The 17032-nt window shown below is 44.9% G+C and overlaps 1 protein-coding gene across 12 annotated transcripts in view; it reads right to left on the bottom strand.

Annotated features, from left to right (window-relative positions):
* Window positions 1-16694, bottom strand: part of LOC144138406 (uncharacterized) — a 114182-nt gene extending 97488 nt beyond the window's left edge. For 11 of the 12 annotated variants that reach the window (XR_013315877.1, XR_013315881.1, XR_013315878.1 and 8 more), the window contains exons 1-2: window positions 16615-16694; window positions 10257-10319 (exon numbers count right to left, since the gene is read on the bottom strand). Coding sequence is in view for 1 of the 12 variants with exons in the window: in XM_077670674.1 (XP_077526800.1) it covers window positions 10257-10308 (52 nt within the window). In the remaining 11 variants the exon portion in view is untranslated. Of the gene's footprint in view, window positions 1-7994; window positions 8188-10256; window positions 10320-16614 lie in introns of those variants that run through there. The other variant, XR_013315883.1, reaches the window with a different exon arrangement.
* Between the last annotated feature and the right edge of the window lie 338 nt (window positions 16695-17032).

Here is a 17032-nt window from a genome sequence, read left to right as displayed (position 1 = left end):
GCACTATATGAACTCATATGTGGTGCATACTTGAGCACAGTGAGTCTTCCATCCTCTCCCTCCCCCACCAAATTGCATCAACTAGACTGCATAAACCTTATGCGAGTTCAACCGAGCACCCCGATCCGGTCAGTCGGCGGGCTTTCTACTCCCCCTCAATCGGCCAAACTCTCCTCACGGGCGCTAAGCGACCCCACGCCGAACCACGATAATATGCTGCACCACCTCCCTTCCAACATTAGGACCCATATCAAAGGGCATCACTTCCAAGTCATATATATCCAGCGTAAAACACCGGCTGACGCAAATTCCGAGAGTAACACCTTCAACGGAAGTACTTCTCGGCACCGGACTTCCGTGACACCGGCGTTACCCCAAAACCACCATACCCTCGATAGACTGTAACAGCCTCTGACACTGAGGACACCATTCCTCCGCAGGTGTCTTCATTAGCTTTCTTCAATAGCTACGAAACCCACCCCGACTACAATTTCTGCGGGCACACAAGCGCACCCAACATCCACCTAACCGTATTCACTGTTTCTCAGCAAGTCGGCCAAACTTCCGTCGTGGAAAGTGTACCCGTGGTGGCGTAAAAAATTCCGAAGACATATGCGAGCTACCCACAGTCAACATCATATTCACCCATGACATGCCTCTCTCCATGGGAACGCAGCAGCACATGATGTGGCCCTCGCGTTCCACTTACGGGCACTCCCTACAATTCCAAGCTTAGGGCCTTTATAATTGTGCCTCAACATTTCCGTACCACCTACTACACTGTCATCCTATCGCCCTACCGTCACACTTGCACTAGGCACGCGGGCACCACCTTAACCTCTCTGTCGCAAAATAGCGAATTTGGCGCCGACTAACAACTGGCACATGATATGACAGCGCAATATCGTTTGATGTCGGCCAGCTACACATCTCACATTGCTGCCCACACAGTCTCCATGTGCCCCGAACACCCTATTTCTCTCCCTTTAGGGAATCCTTTAGCCATCGCTGGATCAAAGTCGCGCTCAACTGCTCACAAACAAAGGAACATAACCGGGCCATGACTACTCGAATGGTGCAACGTAACAGCGACTCTAATGCTATACATTCTATTTTTGCGAATGATATGTATACCGGAATGAAAGAAAGATCCACTATGGCTTGTAAGTGGGCGATTTGTTGATGGACCCCGTTGGCTGATTGGCGCCAAGAAGAGCGCCGGAGCCCCATAGCCACTTACTCCCGATATGGCAAATCAACAGGACCTAGTAAAGAATGCCTTGACGTGTGCCGCACGACCGAAAAGTAGTGGCTCGTCTACCGGCTTGTTCACAGTGCAGCTGACATCCAGCATGTTGGTGATACTGCAAAGGTGTACGAAACGCGAAAGAAACTTCATTTCGTTATAGGGGAAACAGTCATTTAAATATTTTAGTTTAAAGCCAAGCAACTCTTCACCTGTTTGCATTAAAACCAACATTTTCACATCCATTTTTACATCTTTACATTTTTGTTCCTTTGACTGAAAGACATCTTGTCGGTTGAGTTGTCCCCCTGCGCCTGAGCATGCCTGTCCGTGTGTGTGTGTGTGTGCATGTGTGTGTGCGTGTGTGTGTGTGTGTGTGTGCGTGCGTGTGTGTGCACGCGACTGCGTGTGCGCGTCCGTGTGTGTGTGTTTGTGCGCCTGTGTGTGCGTGTCTGGGTGTGCGCCTGTGTGTGTTTGTGATGATTATTATTGATGATGATTGTATTTAATGGCGCAAGGGCTTGTAGGCCAAAGAGCTCCAAAACGAGGGTGTGTTATTGTCGCAGGTGAGTTATATGCTGCATTCTTTCGTCAAACGATGGTTATGCAAAACTGGTGTAGAGGGATAATGATTGTCACTAAAAAGTGAATAACTAGTCCAGCGAAAAAAAGATTTCAGCTAAAAATCAGGGTGCCTCGGTGAGAGTTTTTGCCTAGCACAGAAAGGATGGGGCCCATGAGTGTCACGGAAAAGTACCTCAGCAATGTTGTCATTACTGGCGGAGAAGCTGGGGTCAGGTGCGATAAGAAATTTGCCTTAAAAGTCAACCTCGGCCAAGTAGCCTAAAACTTTTTTGTAACTGATTATTCCTACATCCGAGAGAAAGTGTGCCGGGTGTAGTGGTATGTGCTGCGTCTGCAGATTAGCGAAGTGTCTCTGACATTCTCTTTTGAGTACCCTACATTCAACTAGGATATGGAGTACAGACAGAAATCCTCCACATTTATCACATCTTGGCCATGTGTTCAGTTCAAAAGGTATCCACGTGTGCCATGTGATGTGTCGTGTTCTTAAACGACGAAGAGCGACTTCTACAGACCTGTGTAGTTTTTCTGTTGTGTCTACCTATTTGTGGTTTAATTGCATAAAGTTTGTTTTTCGTTTGCGTGTCCCAGTGTTTCTGCCAGCTTTCCCGGAGTTTTCTGTTAATGAGCGATTTCAGGTCACAGTAAGGCACAGACATAATGTCCACATTTCTACGAAGAGCAGCAGCAGCTGCTTCTCTACCAGCAGTCTCGTTTCCCGCTATTCATCAATGGCCAGGAACCCAGCAGACTATAATTTTGAGCCCCATCGAGTATGCTGACATAATAGCGTTTATGAGCGAGTTTAACACTGCATTCTTATGGGGCTTCGCTAACGATAGGGGGGCTTCGCTAACTACACTCAGTGAATCAGTGTATATGACTGAGAAAAATATTTTATTCTGCATTATGTGTTCTACAGTTATCGCAATACCTTGGGTTTCACCTGTTAATTTCTGGTTTTAGGGTTAAGGGTTTTTGAAATGCAAAGGTTCGGTCCATGCACAGCACATGATACTGCAGAGTTTGTGTTGGAGGCATCTGTGTACAACTATGTACATTGATATTGATGTGGAAGGGTTAGAAAATGTTGACGGATCAAGACACCAGGTGCTTTGTTTTTGTCTATTTTTGTAAAGGACATGTAACATACCACTGACGCTAGCTTCCAAGGGGCTATAACATAAGACAAAGTGTTTTTGTAGGTCTTTTTGAACGAAATCTCCACTTTGGATGCTAGAGCGTTTACGGTGATCGTCTAAGGCTGTGAAAGTGAGGGCCTTCTTATGGAATAAAGATACTGTGGATGTGTCATGTATTCCTAAGTTCGATTGATGCTTTACGGTGGAAGTTCTTTTTACTGCGTATAACAAGGCTGTGTAGGCACGCTTGATTTACCGATGACCACATATCTGATTCAACATATAAGCTTTCTATTGGGCTGGTACGGAAAGCACCAGTTGCCAAACGCAGGCTTAGATGAGAAACAGCATCAAGCGGTTTCAGCGCAGCCTTTGGGGCGGTCTGATACGCCACACTACCATAATCAAGTCTCAATATTTAGAATATTTAGCATAGTAATATTTAGCATATTGCCACAAATTCCGTACGAGCAGAGACCAAGTAAGATGTCATTACTCCATGCAGTGTCAAACGATTTTTCTATGTCGAAGAAGACAGTCATGCAGTGTTGCTTATGTAAAAATGCATCCCTTGCGTAAGACTTAAATTCCACGAGACCGTCAGTTGTGCACCTTTGTGACCTAAAGCCTGCCTGCGAATTGTTTAAAGTTTCATGGTATTCTAAAATGTGCACTAAATGTCTGTTAACCATTTTTTCATGCAGCTTACACAAGCAGCTCGTCAACGCAATCGTCCTATAGCTGCTTGGTAAAAAATTTCCTTTCTATCTTTTAAGCTTGAAATAACAATGGCCTCTTTCTATGATATTCGGAGACGTCCTGTTTGCCATTATTTATAGAATGAATGAAGAATTGCAGCTTGGGTGTCTGCGTGCGCATGTTTTATCATTTCGTATGTGATACTGTTCGCCCCTGGGGCTATTTTCCCGCGTGATGAGAGTGCTACAGAGAACTCCTGCATAGTGAATGGACCGTTGTATCCCATTTTTTATTTCATCGTTCGCAGACGTTGTTCCATTAGGTGTTTGTGTCTTAAAAACTAAGGTGTAGTGAGCAGAGCTAGACAAGGCTCCCGTTCGGGGTGCCGAAACGTCCTTGTTTTATTTTCTCTGGTAGTCGGCGTATTCTTTATTATGTACTTCAGTGTCATTCCCGAACAGACGGGCGTCCGTCGAAGCCTCGATTTGATTTCACCCTCAAAGTGTCGGCCAAGAGCATTAGCACGATCTTCATGCCTGTCTCCAGTCATGCTAACAAGTGGGAATGGGTTTTTGTTCCGCCCTTGTAACGCACTAATCCTTTTACAAACTTTGTGTATATCAGTGTATGAGTTGATAGATGAGATAAATGCTTTCCAGCTCTCAATTTTGGCCGCGCGTCTTATTCGCCTGCCCAATGCATTTCCACGTTTTAATATTATGAGGTTCTCAGTGGTAAGATGCCTTCTAAAGACACATCAGGTTTTGTATTGTTCCTTTCGAGCTCCCCTGAACTCCTCGTTCCACCAAGGCGTCGGTTTGTTGTTGTTTCTACCAGAAGCTGATGGATAGTGGAATGAGTGGCATTAATGATGTGTGCGATGATAATATCTGTAGCGCGGTCAATGTCAAGGTTTGCTAATTGTGCATAAGACAGTTGGGACATTTCTATGAACTTTTTCCAATCAGCCCACTCCTCACGAAATCTCCAAGCACGTGTTTGGATTGTGGCGCTGCTTATAGCGCTTAACGTGACAGGAAAGTAGTCGCTACCCTAGGGATTGGAACCTATACTCCACTTTACTAAAGGAAAGAGAGTGGGGGAGCCTATTGCCAGGTCGATCACAGAGTCTGTGTTGCGTGTTGTTCTGTAACAAGTTGGGTGTTTTTTGTTTAACAAGCAGGTACCAGATGAGAGAAAAACATTTTTCTATACGTCTCGCCAGGGCATCGCCACGTAAAGAGCCTCGGAGCTCATGGTGAGCATTAAAGTCACCCATCTTTATGAAAGGGTGTAGGAACTGGTCAACTAGACTAGTAAATTCATTAGCTCGGAGTTGGTACTCAGGGGGTATTTATAAAGAACAAACTTTTGTTAACTTATAAAAAATATTTGCCCTCATGGCAACCGCTTTAAGGTTAATTTGCAGTCTGATTTGGAGAAAAGCAATCGACTTCTGAACGACTAGGGCAACACCTGCAGAAGAGCGAGTGCAGTCATCTATATCCTTTTTAAATACTTTGTACTGTCAGAAAATGTGTGTGATTTGCGTTCAGGTCTGTTTCGTGGAGACAAATTACATCTGGCTTGTGTTCTAACAATGTCGTCAAGATTTTTCAAGAGCACCCCACAATTCCACTGTCCAACGTTTTGCAGCGTAGATTTCGTTTTAGGCAAGATTGTGCTTGTTTGTTTGTTTCAGTTTTATTTGTTACGTGGTGGACCTGTTACTCTTGTTATTTACTTTCTACGCTCAACTGAAGGGCGCCGCTCCTTCAACAGCTCTGGTGCCATCGGGGACGGCGTTACATACATTTCTTCTACGGGCGCCCCACGAGCAGCTGATGGGTCAGGCTCTTCCGCGCGTGCTCCGAGAGGGTTGGTGTCTTGGTTGGTCGCTCGCGCTGAAGGCGCAGAACACGGCACGGCAAGCGCGGAGGTTGGATATCCCCCCCCCCCCCCAGAGTCCATGTTCCCCAACCTCTCATCCACAGTGAGGGTGGGTGCAACAGACACCGGAGTGGCAGCACCACCTACAGACGTCTTTGTCGTCACTGTTGCTGCAGTCACAGGCAGTGTAATGACGTTTTAGGCGGCCGAGAGCAATACAGCGGGGGGCGAGATATGGGACCAAGTCAGCACTCCTGTACTGGGTCACCACCGACCCCAGACGCGGCTGTGCCTCTGGCGAGCCACGTTGGTATACGTAGGAGAAAACATGGCATGTTTTCTCCGCGCTTCCTGGTAGGTGATGTTTTGCGCTACTTTGAGGTTGATTATTTGTTTTCCTGCTATGAACTCTTCACATGTTCGGGAATACGCTGCATGCGGTTGTTCACATTTGGCACATTTCAACTGATGTACAGTTTTTGGACGAATGATCGGGCGCTGCACACTTGGCGCACGTCAGGCATCCGCGGCAGGAGGTTGTACTGTGCTCATACCGTTGGCACTTGAAGCATCGGCGGGGGTTGGGGATTTATGGTCGGACTTCGCAATGCAAGAATCGTGCAGTGACTCAGTAGGGAAGAGTGCTCCGATCAAAAGTTAGAATCACATGCTTCGGGGGTATTTCATTTCCATCACGCCTAATAATTATTCTCATAATTGCAGTAACCGTTAGGTCACGCATGCCGTCTATGATGTCAGAATCGGTTTTTTTAAAGAGGTCAGGTTCAGAAATTACACCATGCCGGCTGTTTAAGCTTCGGTGTGGAGTGACAGATACTTTGACATCATGCATGTCAGTCTGGCTCAATAGTTTAGTGGATTGTTCTTTAGCTCGAGCTTCAACGAGAATATCACCGGATGTTAGCTTCTTCGCCTTGTAGCTTACGCCAACTACACTCACTATGAACTTAGCTGCCAAGAAGACTGATTTAATGATGATTAGTGCATCTTTCTTAACCGACTGTATTAACAGAAAACGAGGGAAGTTGTCAGGTCTTGTAAAAAATTGAGCAGAAAGTCGCGGGAAAACCATTAGTTCGGTGCGATCCCTCTTCATGTCTCGATTGTTTGGTTGGTAGGGGGGGGGGTTAAATATACCATACGCTATAGTATACAGCAGGGAACTGGGGTGCTTTCTTCTCGAGCCTTACCATGTTAGCTATAGAGGTCCCGGAGCTCTCTGCCTGGTAAATAGACATCAAGCTCATCCGCCGGAGCTTGACCGGGGCTCTGACTGCCACCGTTTCATGTTTCTATCCTTCACCTTACAACAAATCGCCACGGTTGTTCCAACTTATGTTTGGGGGATCAGGGTCTACGGCATCGCCAATACCGTCACCAAGATTACTCAAGGTGCGTGTGTGTGTGTCTGTGCGTGTGTGTGTGTGTGTGCGTCTGCGTTTGTGCGTGCGTGTGTGCTGTGCTTTTGTGTGCGTGTGTGTGTGTGTGCTTCTGCATCTGTATGCGCGTGCGTGTGTGCGTGCGTGCGTGTGCGCGTGCGTGTGAGTGTGTGTGTGTGTGTATGCGTCTACGTCTGCGTGTGCAGTGTGTGTGTGTGATCGCGTGCATGTGCGCGTGCGTGTGTGGATGCGTCTGCGTGCGCGCGCGTGCGGGTGTGTGTGGGCGCGCGTCTACGTGAGCGTGGGCGGTGCATGTGTGTATGTGTGCGCGTGTGTGTGTGTGCGCGCGCGTCTGCGTGGGCGCGTGCGTGTGTGTGTGTGCACGCATCTGCGTGTGCGCGCGCGTGTGTGTGTGCGTGTGTGTGTGCGTGTGTGCGTGCGTGCGTGTGTGCGTTTGTTTGTGTGTGTGGGCGCGCGTCTACGTGAGCGTGTGCGGGGCATGTGTGTATGTGTGCGCGTGTGTGTGTGTGCGCGCGCGTCTGCGTGGGCGCGTGCGTGTGTGTGTGTGCATGCATCTGCGTGTGCGCGTGCCTGCGTGTGTGCGTGTGTGTGTGCGTGTGTGCGTGTGTGCGTGTGGGTGCGTGCGTGTGTGCGTTCGTGCGGGTGTGCGTTTGTTTGTGTGTGTGTGCATGCGTCTGCGTGTGCGCGTGCGTCTGTGTGTGCGTGTGTGCGTGTGCGTGTGTGTGTGTGTGTGCGCATGTGCGTGTGCGTGTGCGTGAGTGTGAGTGTGTGTGTGTGTGTCTGTGTGTGTGTGCGTGTGTGTGTGCGAGTGGGGTTATGCGCACGCGTATGTGTGGGTGCACGACTGTGTGAGGTAGCTCGTACGTAACGGAGACGGTTTGGCACCCCTGCGTTTTCCAGCGCCCATACCGCTTTTTTCACCGTAACTTTTGATCAGGGTTGAAATATGCAGAAAATAAAACGTTCAACCCCGACTCTGCAGTCTTGCTACTGGGAGAAGTATTTGATCCATTTCGAGATAAGGCAACATACAACGTCTTTTAATTGCACTCGTAATTGCAGAAGTGTGTCTAGTTCTCTTGGGGCGTCAACTGCTCCTCCCTTTCGAAGAGGTGGTCCCCAGGAGGTGAAGGAACATTTTTGAAATACTCAAGCAGATCGGGGGGAAGCGTCGCCGCAGCGTCCTGGATCAAGCACACCAAGACTGCAAGATAAATATGCGGAGAATAAGTTTCGACCGTGCTTCATTTAATTGCCTCCCGCGCATAACCACCACGAATCCAAACTTGGAGACTGCATAAGATATCTAGCAACTTTAAAGAGAATGCGCCTTATTTTTCAAAATGGAGGTGTCTTTCTAACGTCACCAGGTTATAGCGCTAGCCGCACGGAGTGTGTACACATACGTTTTTCACAAGAATGTAGGTGCTAAATTTCAAAATTTTTCCGCACTTTCAGCAACTGCATGATATATTTTCCGGTGGAACAATAATATTCCGCACGTTACAAAATATAATAACCTGAGTTTGCTGAAATATATTCCCGGGTACCCAACAGAAGTTTATCTGAATAAATGTATATTGCAAGTGGTATTACTGCTACCGTCTTTATTCCAAGCAAACGGCATCCACACCATGCCAGCCTTGAGAAGAGTCATGTAAGAAAAACGCAACACACACAAATAGCAGGGAATAATAAAAACATTGATTTTTGAATGCTACTTTTGAAACCTGCAAGGTGAGCAAATGAATATGAATGTTGCATCGCATAAGTGTTGACTTCATGCCAAAATCCCGATAGGTGCAGGGGTATAGGATAAACTTGGTGAACATTGGCTCCAATTGGCCCGGATGTAGGGCCTTGTGCATCAAGACGATATCGATGGCACGGTAAGATGTACCTTCGAAAAATGAATGTTATTACTTCGTTGAAAGTTAACAGAGCACTCTTTTAGCTTTTTTGCCCACCTGCCCCCCGTTAACGGCTCCAGATACATCTTATAGTGCAGTGCTATCTAGTTGATGGCGTTGTTTTGTGTGAATAAATTTAAATAGATATACTCAAAAGAGAAGCCCCTTCAACATTCCCCGAATCCTCGGTCCATAGCAGGAAATGGTCTAGCAAGTAAGGATGGGAGGACAACAGAGAAAGAAAGTTGACCCTAAAAGCACTCGTCAACGCCTCCTTCTCAGGCGGACGTCAGCAAAGTAGTGTCAAGCAGATCATTACTGTGAGGTTGGCCTCCAAGTGAATTGTCTTAAAGTTTCTAATCGTCGGTCGCAGCACGTCGTCGTTTTTGATGCTTGCGAGTACAAGCTCTTCATCTTCTCTTGGTATCTCTCTCTCTCTCCCTTCATTGTAGCGTGCATTCAATGTTGTTTATATTTTTGAATGTGTTAATAATTTTTTGATAAATCATATACTTTGTAATTCTTACGTCTATATACCTTGCCTGCCTACCTGCTTTACATTTTGCACACATGGATTAACACACGGCTACAATTCCTCTTTTCGTCGATTTTATTTTCTCTCCTTCCAGTTTTAATTTCTAAAAAATAAAGCTCGTGACCTTAAAGGTGCAGGATACATGTATGACCTCGACTACCGAATTCCCCCAGGAATCTCTAGGCTTAAATTCCGCTTGGGGAATCTTACCTTTCTTCACGTAGTGCGCCATACGAAAAGAAACACTCTCTGGTACCAGGATAGGGATGGGTGTGATACGTGTCTGCATCTATCCCAGTTAACAATGATGCCAACCTCACAAAAATTTACTCACCAGCCTCGTTTTGCGAAACAATTGAGGGAGGTGCACTTGACGGGACCTCTATTGCGTTGATTGCGCAAACTATCGAAATATAATTACCTAACTAGCGTGGGTACCTATGTTTTAAACAGGTGATCTGACAGAAATCAAGACATTGTTCTAGTTTCTTTTATATACCGAATACGAAGGCCGTCTCAACCAAACATACAGCTAGTATGTTTTACAAATACCCAGGGGAAGGGTCTTTGGCAAGGCTACAACAGACAAAGCCGCTGATTTAAGTTGCCATAAACTGCGATAGAGCGGGGTCGCTTACAAAACATGGAATAAACCACTGGCTAATTAGATAAAACCCTGGCGGCATTATACTCTACACGTACCGCAACCACGCGAACAATACTTATTTCCGATTTTAAAGGCAACGAACTCGCACAGGTCATTTGCTCGAAGCTATTATGACACAGTATAAAGAAAGTGTTAAAAGTATGTCAGATGCTCCGCCATACCCAGAGTGACAGCAAAAACAGCTAGAAGGCGGTTTTCAATGAAGCGAACCATGTTGAAGCTGGCTGCAAGAAAACGAAACAGATAAAGATTTCAGTGAGTTATTCACAACATCACTGTTCCGCAAACTCTTGCTAATAAACAACTGCCGATTCGAATCTGGCAGGTGGTAGTAAAGGGTGAGTGCGAGCTGTACGCGCAGTACACGTTACGACAGAAGAGACGGAAAATTCAAAATTGGGAACAGAAAATTGTCCTGTAAGCGGGACCTACTCACCGAGAAGCCGGCGGAAAATGGGCACGCAAACGATTGAAACGCCGACAAATAGGCCTCTGTGAAAGCACACAGTGGCACACTTTTCAGAATCCTCCATCGTCAACGTGAGACGTTAGTTAAGCCGGAAGTATTACATATTATTATTAATAAACTCCAAATGCATATATAAGAGATGAGCCTTGTAAGCTCGCACATGGCGACATTGCTCAAAAACGCACTGTAGGAATGCCAACTTTCTCGGACGATGATGATGATAGTGGGTGAAGTAAAAGATTGTGGAAACACGGAGCTTTCTCTGCTCAAAAGCCAATGTCTTCAAAGCCCGAAGTAAACGTCCAAGATAGAAATAGCTAGGCCCACTACGCACATCAGGAAAGCCAATTCGAAGAATGGGTTCCATTAGAGGCACATCAAGTGCCAAAATTAAAGACGCTTCCCGTGGTTGGAATTTAGCCTGGGTCCTTCGCTTTATAAAACTGCCGTCTACCCGACTGCAGGTTTCGGACATGGCGAAGCAGTTTGTCTTTTGGACATTGAGTGAGGTTGTATGGGGGCAAGCATCGCGTTGAAACCATATTTCTTTAAATAAACCACATTTCTCCTCATGTATAGAAATAGAATAAGGCCCCTTTTCTCACGGAATGGAATGAGAATGAGATGGGCTCAGATTTTAGACCAGCTGTGTCGATCATATTCTCTGGCCTGCAGCCAGACTGGCCCTGTAACCCGCGTCACTGCAACCAAAGCGGCCAATCGCTGTCTGTAGTTCTATTGCCACCTTGGCTGAAGTTGCACTGGCTGAAGTGTTGTTCTCGCAAGTTTAGTTCTACTGCGACTACTGAGCCTGGTTGAAGGATTGCGTGGCTCAGGTAGCAAAAACACACTGTTCCCGCGTAAGCGTGACCAGAAACGTTGACGCTAAAGTTCAATTAGCTACGAACGCGGGTATCTTCATTAGCCCCGACAGCGCGTATGTGTCAGCTTGCGGGTGTGCGTTGGGCTGATGTCTGCATAGGCTGCGATCGTGAGTATTCCCCGGTCGGACGACCCCAGCGGCTTGAACGCGAGATGGGGGTGAAAAAAAAGTTGATGTGTTCTAAATGTTCATTCGTCAAGCCTGGCCTGTGGCCTAAGAAAATCGGTGAAAATATCGAATTTTAACCAGCCGGACAGCTGGCGTGGAGCGGGTGAACCGGTGTATGCCACGGCACTATGCCAACCCACCCGTACCCGATTCTTAAGTCTACCGCCTTCAACAGGACCCGCTTCTTGCGTACAATGAATTTGATATCTCTTGGTACGTAGTTAAGCTTAACAATAAGGGTTCCTGATGTTTAGCTTGAACAGACGTCCAACAGGAGCGTTTGGCGAAGGCTCTTCATGACAAGAAATAGAGGAAGGAAAAAACCTAATGGAGAAATTCGTAATGACGAAACAATGAAAATATGGTCAGTTAGGGTGTCCAACGTTTCGCGGCATGAATGATTTAGCAACGGTAAACTCAACTTGCACAAAACGTTGTGACACAAAATTTAACGCACAACTTGGCGGCATAACTCAAAGAGCAGTGATTGTCCCGCATTCGTACACCACAAGAGAAAGCATCGTTGCCACGATAGTTTTTTATATATCAAATCACGTCTTTATTTATTTATGTTCCTTTTGTTACAGACCATGAGCCAATCACAAAAAGCTGCTGTTTCAAGCAGCTTGATGAGGTGGCTGGCCCAGTACTGGCAGCAATGATCGGCGCGGATTTTAACAGAAAAGTAAAGTGATACATACACACAGTATACATTTTCATTCGTGTGACCTAATACAGCATACAGATAAAAAACGCAACGAGGGACACAATTGAACTCGCACAGACGAAAATATAATGATAACCACTATCTTACTATTCGTGATAGCAAAAAAAAGAAAAAAGAAAACAGAAGAAAAGGATCCCCTCTCTGCAACTTCGTTTTTTCCAGCTGCGAACATCAGTTGAACAAAAGAAACCAAATATAAGAGCGCATCAAAGAAACAAATCGTGAAGACGTTTTCTTGACAAAATAGCATTATGAATGTTTCGCGCTTCAAATTTGTTGAGTAGTTGTGGAAGAATGTAAGAAAGTGATTGCATGTCATATTTATTGCGTGGTATTGGTACAAGCCATGTTTCGGTAAAGAGCGTATTATACAATCCCGTTTTCTTTTTTAACTGAGATAGGCCAGCCAAATATGCATCATTATTCTTCACTCGCAGCCAAAATGAACGCGCTAAGTGGTAATCATAAAAATTATTTGCTTTGATTATGCGGTACTGGCGAAATAATTCCGCTGTAGGATCCAAAAACGGTACGTTTGCAATGATTCGCACAACTCTTTTCTGCAACAGATAAAGCGTGTTCAAATTCTTCATAGGAGTCGTTCCCCAGACTAAATGAGCGTATCTGATATGGGGTAGAATAAAAGAATTATACAGAAAAAGTTTACGCTCAGGTAAGACAAATCTGTGTTTGTTTATTATGCCTACAGTTTGGTAAACCTTTTTACTTATTGCTTCGACATGCTTATCCCAACTAAGAGTACTGGAAAGATGAATCCCTAGGACTTTAAAATATTCCACTACCTCAATGTGTTAAGTACCAAGTGTTATTTTAGGCGAAGTGACAATTTTATTTTTTGGACGAAAAAGAATTGCTTTTGTTTTTGCTAGGTTAATTGTTAGGGCATTTTGTTCTGTCCAGTTTAAGAGCTGGTATAGGCTGCGGTTGGAGATTGTTTCGATTTCGCTAGTACTCTTTCCTGTGACTAAGAGACTGGTGTCGTCTGCGTAACAAATTAATGAAAGTTCAGGGTTTTGGAATGGTGTGTGAAGATCATTTATGTACACACTGAAAAGCAGTGGCCCTAAAATACTTCCCTGAGGGACACCTGTGCTAATTGTTTTTAATTTTGAAGAAAGCTCGTTTAACGACACATTGTTTACGGTTTTTTAAGCAAGACGCAATCAAATTAGGCGCCACGCCATGCACTTCGTAGAACTGCATTTTTTTAATCAAGATACTATGGCTGATTGAGTAGAATGCTTTTGACAATCTATATAAATCCCTAGAGTCAAACTGTGGCATATGAAGCTATGAACAATTATTTCCTTATGTTTTAGTAGTGCAGTTTCAGTTGAGCAATTTTTTCCAAAGCCATGTTGAAAGCGGTTTAGAATTGAGTGTTTAGTGAAGAATGTAGTGAACCGGGAGTGCTTCACTTTTTCGGCAACCTTTGAAAATAGGGGCAAGATCGATATGGGCCTGTAGTTTTTGAACACGTTTTTCTCTGCTTGAGATGTCAGCAAGCTGCTGCCATCCCTCGACTTTGGCAACGTGCATGTATATTTTTGCAGCTTTCAAGGCGTCTGATAACATCAGCCGTGTGTTTCATTTTTAAATCGATACAGCCACCAAGAAGGGATTTCTACGTTGAGAAATAAGAGTATTGGAATTGAACTTCCACAACATTCAGGGAGAGGGAATGGGCAAATTTCTAGCATTCCACGGAATTGAAAGCAATGAAATTTAATTTTTACAGAAATACTCTCCTTCAAATAGAAAATATTTATTTTCAACATTTTGCTTTCAAGATATTCCATGATGGAAAACCCGGTTCTGTCGTGTATCTCAATAAATATAAAAGAGAAAATTGTCGTTATGACCTCACGTATGAACCATACGTAACACAAAGTGTTCGCACACCTCATGGTAAGCAAACGTTAGTCTTTCAAATTCTACTTTTTAAACAACTACCCGGCAATTACCAAAGTTCTTCAAAGTTCTTGTGCGATCAGCTTATCGGAAAAAGAAATGAAACAATTTTTTCCTGAGAAAATAATTGATGAACCTGACCGCCTTGTTCGGCAAATTTTTGCCATCACATCGGTTTTGAATAGGATGTCATTGTGTATTGTATTCTCTTTGGTTATAAGCCAAATACCTGCTATAAGTAGCATCCCCGCTCTGAATTACACCTTTTTTTCCGGGTATTGTTTGTTTGGTTTACAATTTTGAGTTTACTAAAATTGTTTTGATTATTTTACTGTCTCTAACATCTCTTGAATTGTGCTATCACACCATGCTCTCCTGTAATATATTGTGCAAAATCAACCTGTAATTATTTTTATACAGTCCCGCCTACGTCGCAGTGTGTTATGATTATGTCATAATTTGCAGTCACGGTTGTTAAATGTGCTTTCGTAAGCTGGTGCTGCTGCCGTTGCGCAACTTCAGATACGGGTCCTCGACAAGTGTCTCGAATGCCTATTGCCCCGTTCACTTCAAACAGAAGAAGAAAATTGAAATGTACCGTGTGATTACGTGTATCATGCCCAAAACATACCACAAACAAACAAACAAACAAATTGTGAAAGTTTAAAATCCACCGAATAAATTTGGAAGAGAATAGGGCTGTCCCTATCGTAACACTGATACCAAGTCATTCGTCGCAACGAAAAAACATTCCCTTCCCAAAACATCAGGAAGAACGTCCGCCTTTCCATCGACAGATTGAAGCCGGCATACACACTCTTCGAGGAGACTCCAAACCCTTGGGCGTCTCCCCAATCCGCCCTCAACCAAGCCCGACCTATCGGCCGGCGCCCTACACAAAGAGCCTTGTATGCCGCATGCGGTTCACGAAATTCCTTCAACACTGAGGGCTCCTCATTTGGGGGGGGGGGGATGGTTGTGTGTATCTCAAAGGGAGGAACCGAACCTGATGCAGAACCCGACGCAGTCACAGCAGGAGAAGAACGCGACACACAGAAGCAGCCCCGACAGAGAACCCATTTCGAGTAATCAATGATGCGCCTTGGAAGCACAGGCGTCATGCCGGTGGACCTTGTCACAGTGAACTTCGAGAAGTGCAAGCAAGCTCCACGTGCGCATTTCTGTGCAGACGCGGCCATTTACAGAACCCCGCGAGGACCAAATTTCGGAAATGCGCTGCGTGTGGAAGCAATAAAGATATGCTATTGTACAATTTCACAAGACGTGCGAATACGCATATTCCTGTTGTGCTTCACAGTTTTAATACCTTATCTGCAGTGGTCCACCCTTTACATGCGGCGCAATATTTTCTGGTTAATTGTTTTTCTAACGCCGCGAGACCAAGCTCAAGTTTAAAACGCTGCGTGGTTGAAAATCGGAAATAACCATAATATACCCGTAGAGGCGGGTATACGGGATGCAGTGATTGTTTCACATCTCTCCGATGATTTTGGAAACTTCTTCTAATAACTTTGTGCTCTTTTCATATGTCGTCTAAGTCTGGGGAAGGATATTTTGCTGTTATCCTAAGTGCGGTCTCAAACCATCATAAGCCAAATGCGAAAACCAAGAAAATCTTGTGACAACCACCAGGACGCAGTTCAAGCTGTCTGGCGGGAACTCACAAGAAGGCTGCCAGGTTATTTACATGACTCACCTTGAATTGAACCACCAAACAAGAGCAACAAAGGCGAGAACCGAGATACCCAACTCTCTACCCTACTCCAACTGGTTATGTAAAATCGCGCCAAAAGCGCACTTCCAATGGGCAAATGAATGTGGCTATTTTAATCCCTGCCACAGCAGTATCTGGCTTATTTCTATGCGAAACACGACGAAACACGACGTTCGTACGTTTTTTGGCAGGGTTTTATCACACCTGTTATCTTTCAGCCGCTGTTCTAGGAGAAAGTTGAACGGTTTTGTCTTGTCACTAAAGTTTTATCAGACCTAATTCGGGTTGGTGGCTGGGACTGTAAAAAAGCTTTTTGTATGTTCATATTTGCTGTTTCCAGTTGGTTAGAGTCCGGCATTGCACAACGAATAATTTCGGCATCTTTTTATGCGCCAAGAAAGAAACACCAAAAGATGCTGCATCCTTCCACCAAGAAATATTTATTAAATAGTTTCTAAGCATCTGAGTTAGCTCTAGTCTTCAAGACTAAAGCCGAATTTTGCATTTGAGCAACAGAAAATCTCAATTCTAGGCGGTGACTCGTTTTGGCAACTTCTTAATTGTTAAGGTGTGTAAGAAAATAAGCAAAACTGTTGTACACTTACGGGTTACGTCTGGGATGGTGTGGACGAGAACTTGAATCGCTGGGTATCGGTGGAAAAGCTGTAGTTACGCGCGCCTTATATGCAACGAAAAGCCGGGGAGGCTGTGTGACAGGTCAATTATTTTTATCACCAGTGCGATAAAACTATTCAGCCTGGGCTCTGAGTTGACATGTTTTCTCTAAAGTATCAAACGCAGAAGAATGCCCCATATGAATCAAAAAGTTTGAAAGAGGCCGCTTTCCATTTATTTTCTGAAAGAGGTCATGCCTTAATTGGCTTCCACTCCATAACACGCTATAATGACCACCAAAATAAAGTAAAAAGCAAAAGAAGAAAACGTGCAATGCCATAAATTTTGAACCTATATTTTCCTGCTAAGAGGGTTGCTCTGGTTTACTCATATCATGCGAAATGTTAG

The sequence above is a fragment of the Haemaphysalis longicornis genome, unplaced genomic scaffold (genome assembly GCF_048455015.1).
Source record: "Haemaphysalis longicornis isolate Haplotype H1 unplaced genomic scaffold, Haemaphysalis longicornis Haplotype H1 scaffold_5, whole genome shotgun sequence".
NCBI lineage: Eukaryota > Metazoa > Arthropoda > Arachnida > Ixodida > Ixodidae > Haemaphysalis > Haemaphysalis longicornis.
Note: the sequence above shows the minus strand (reverse complement) of the source record. Positions and strands in the feature narration are given on the sequence as shown.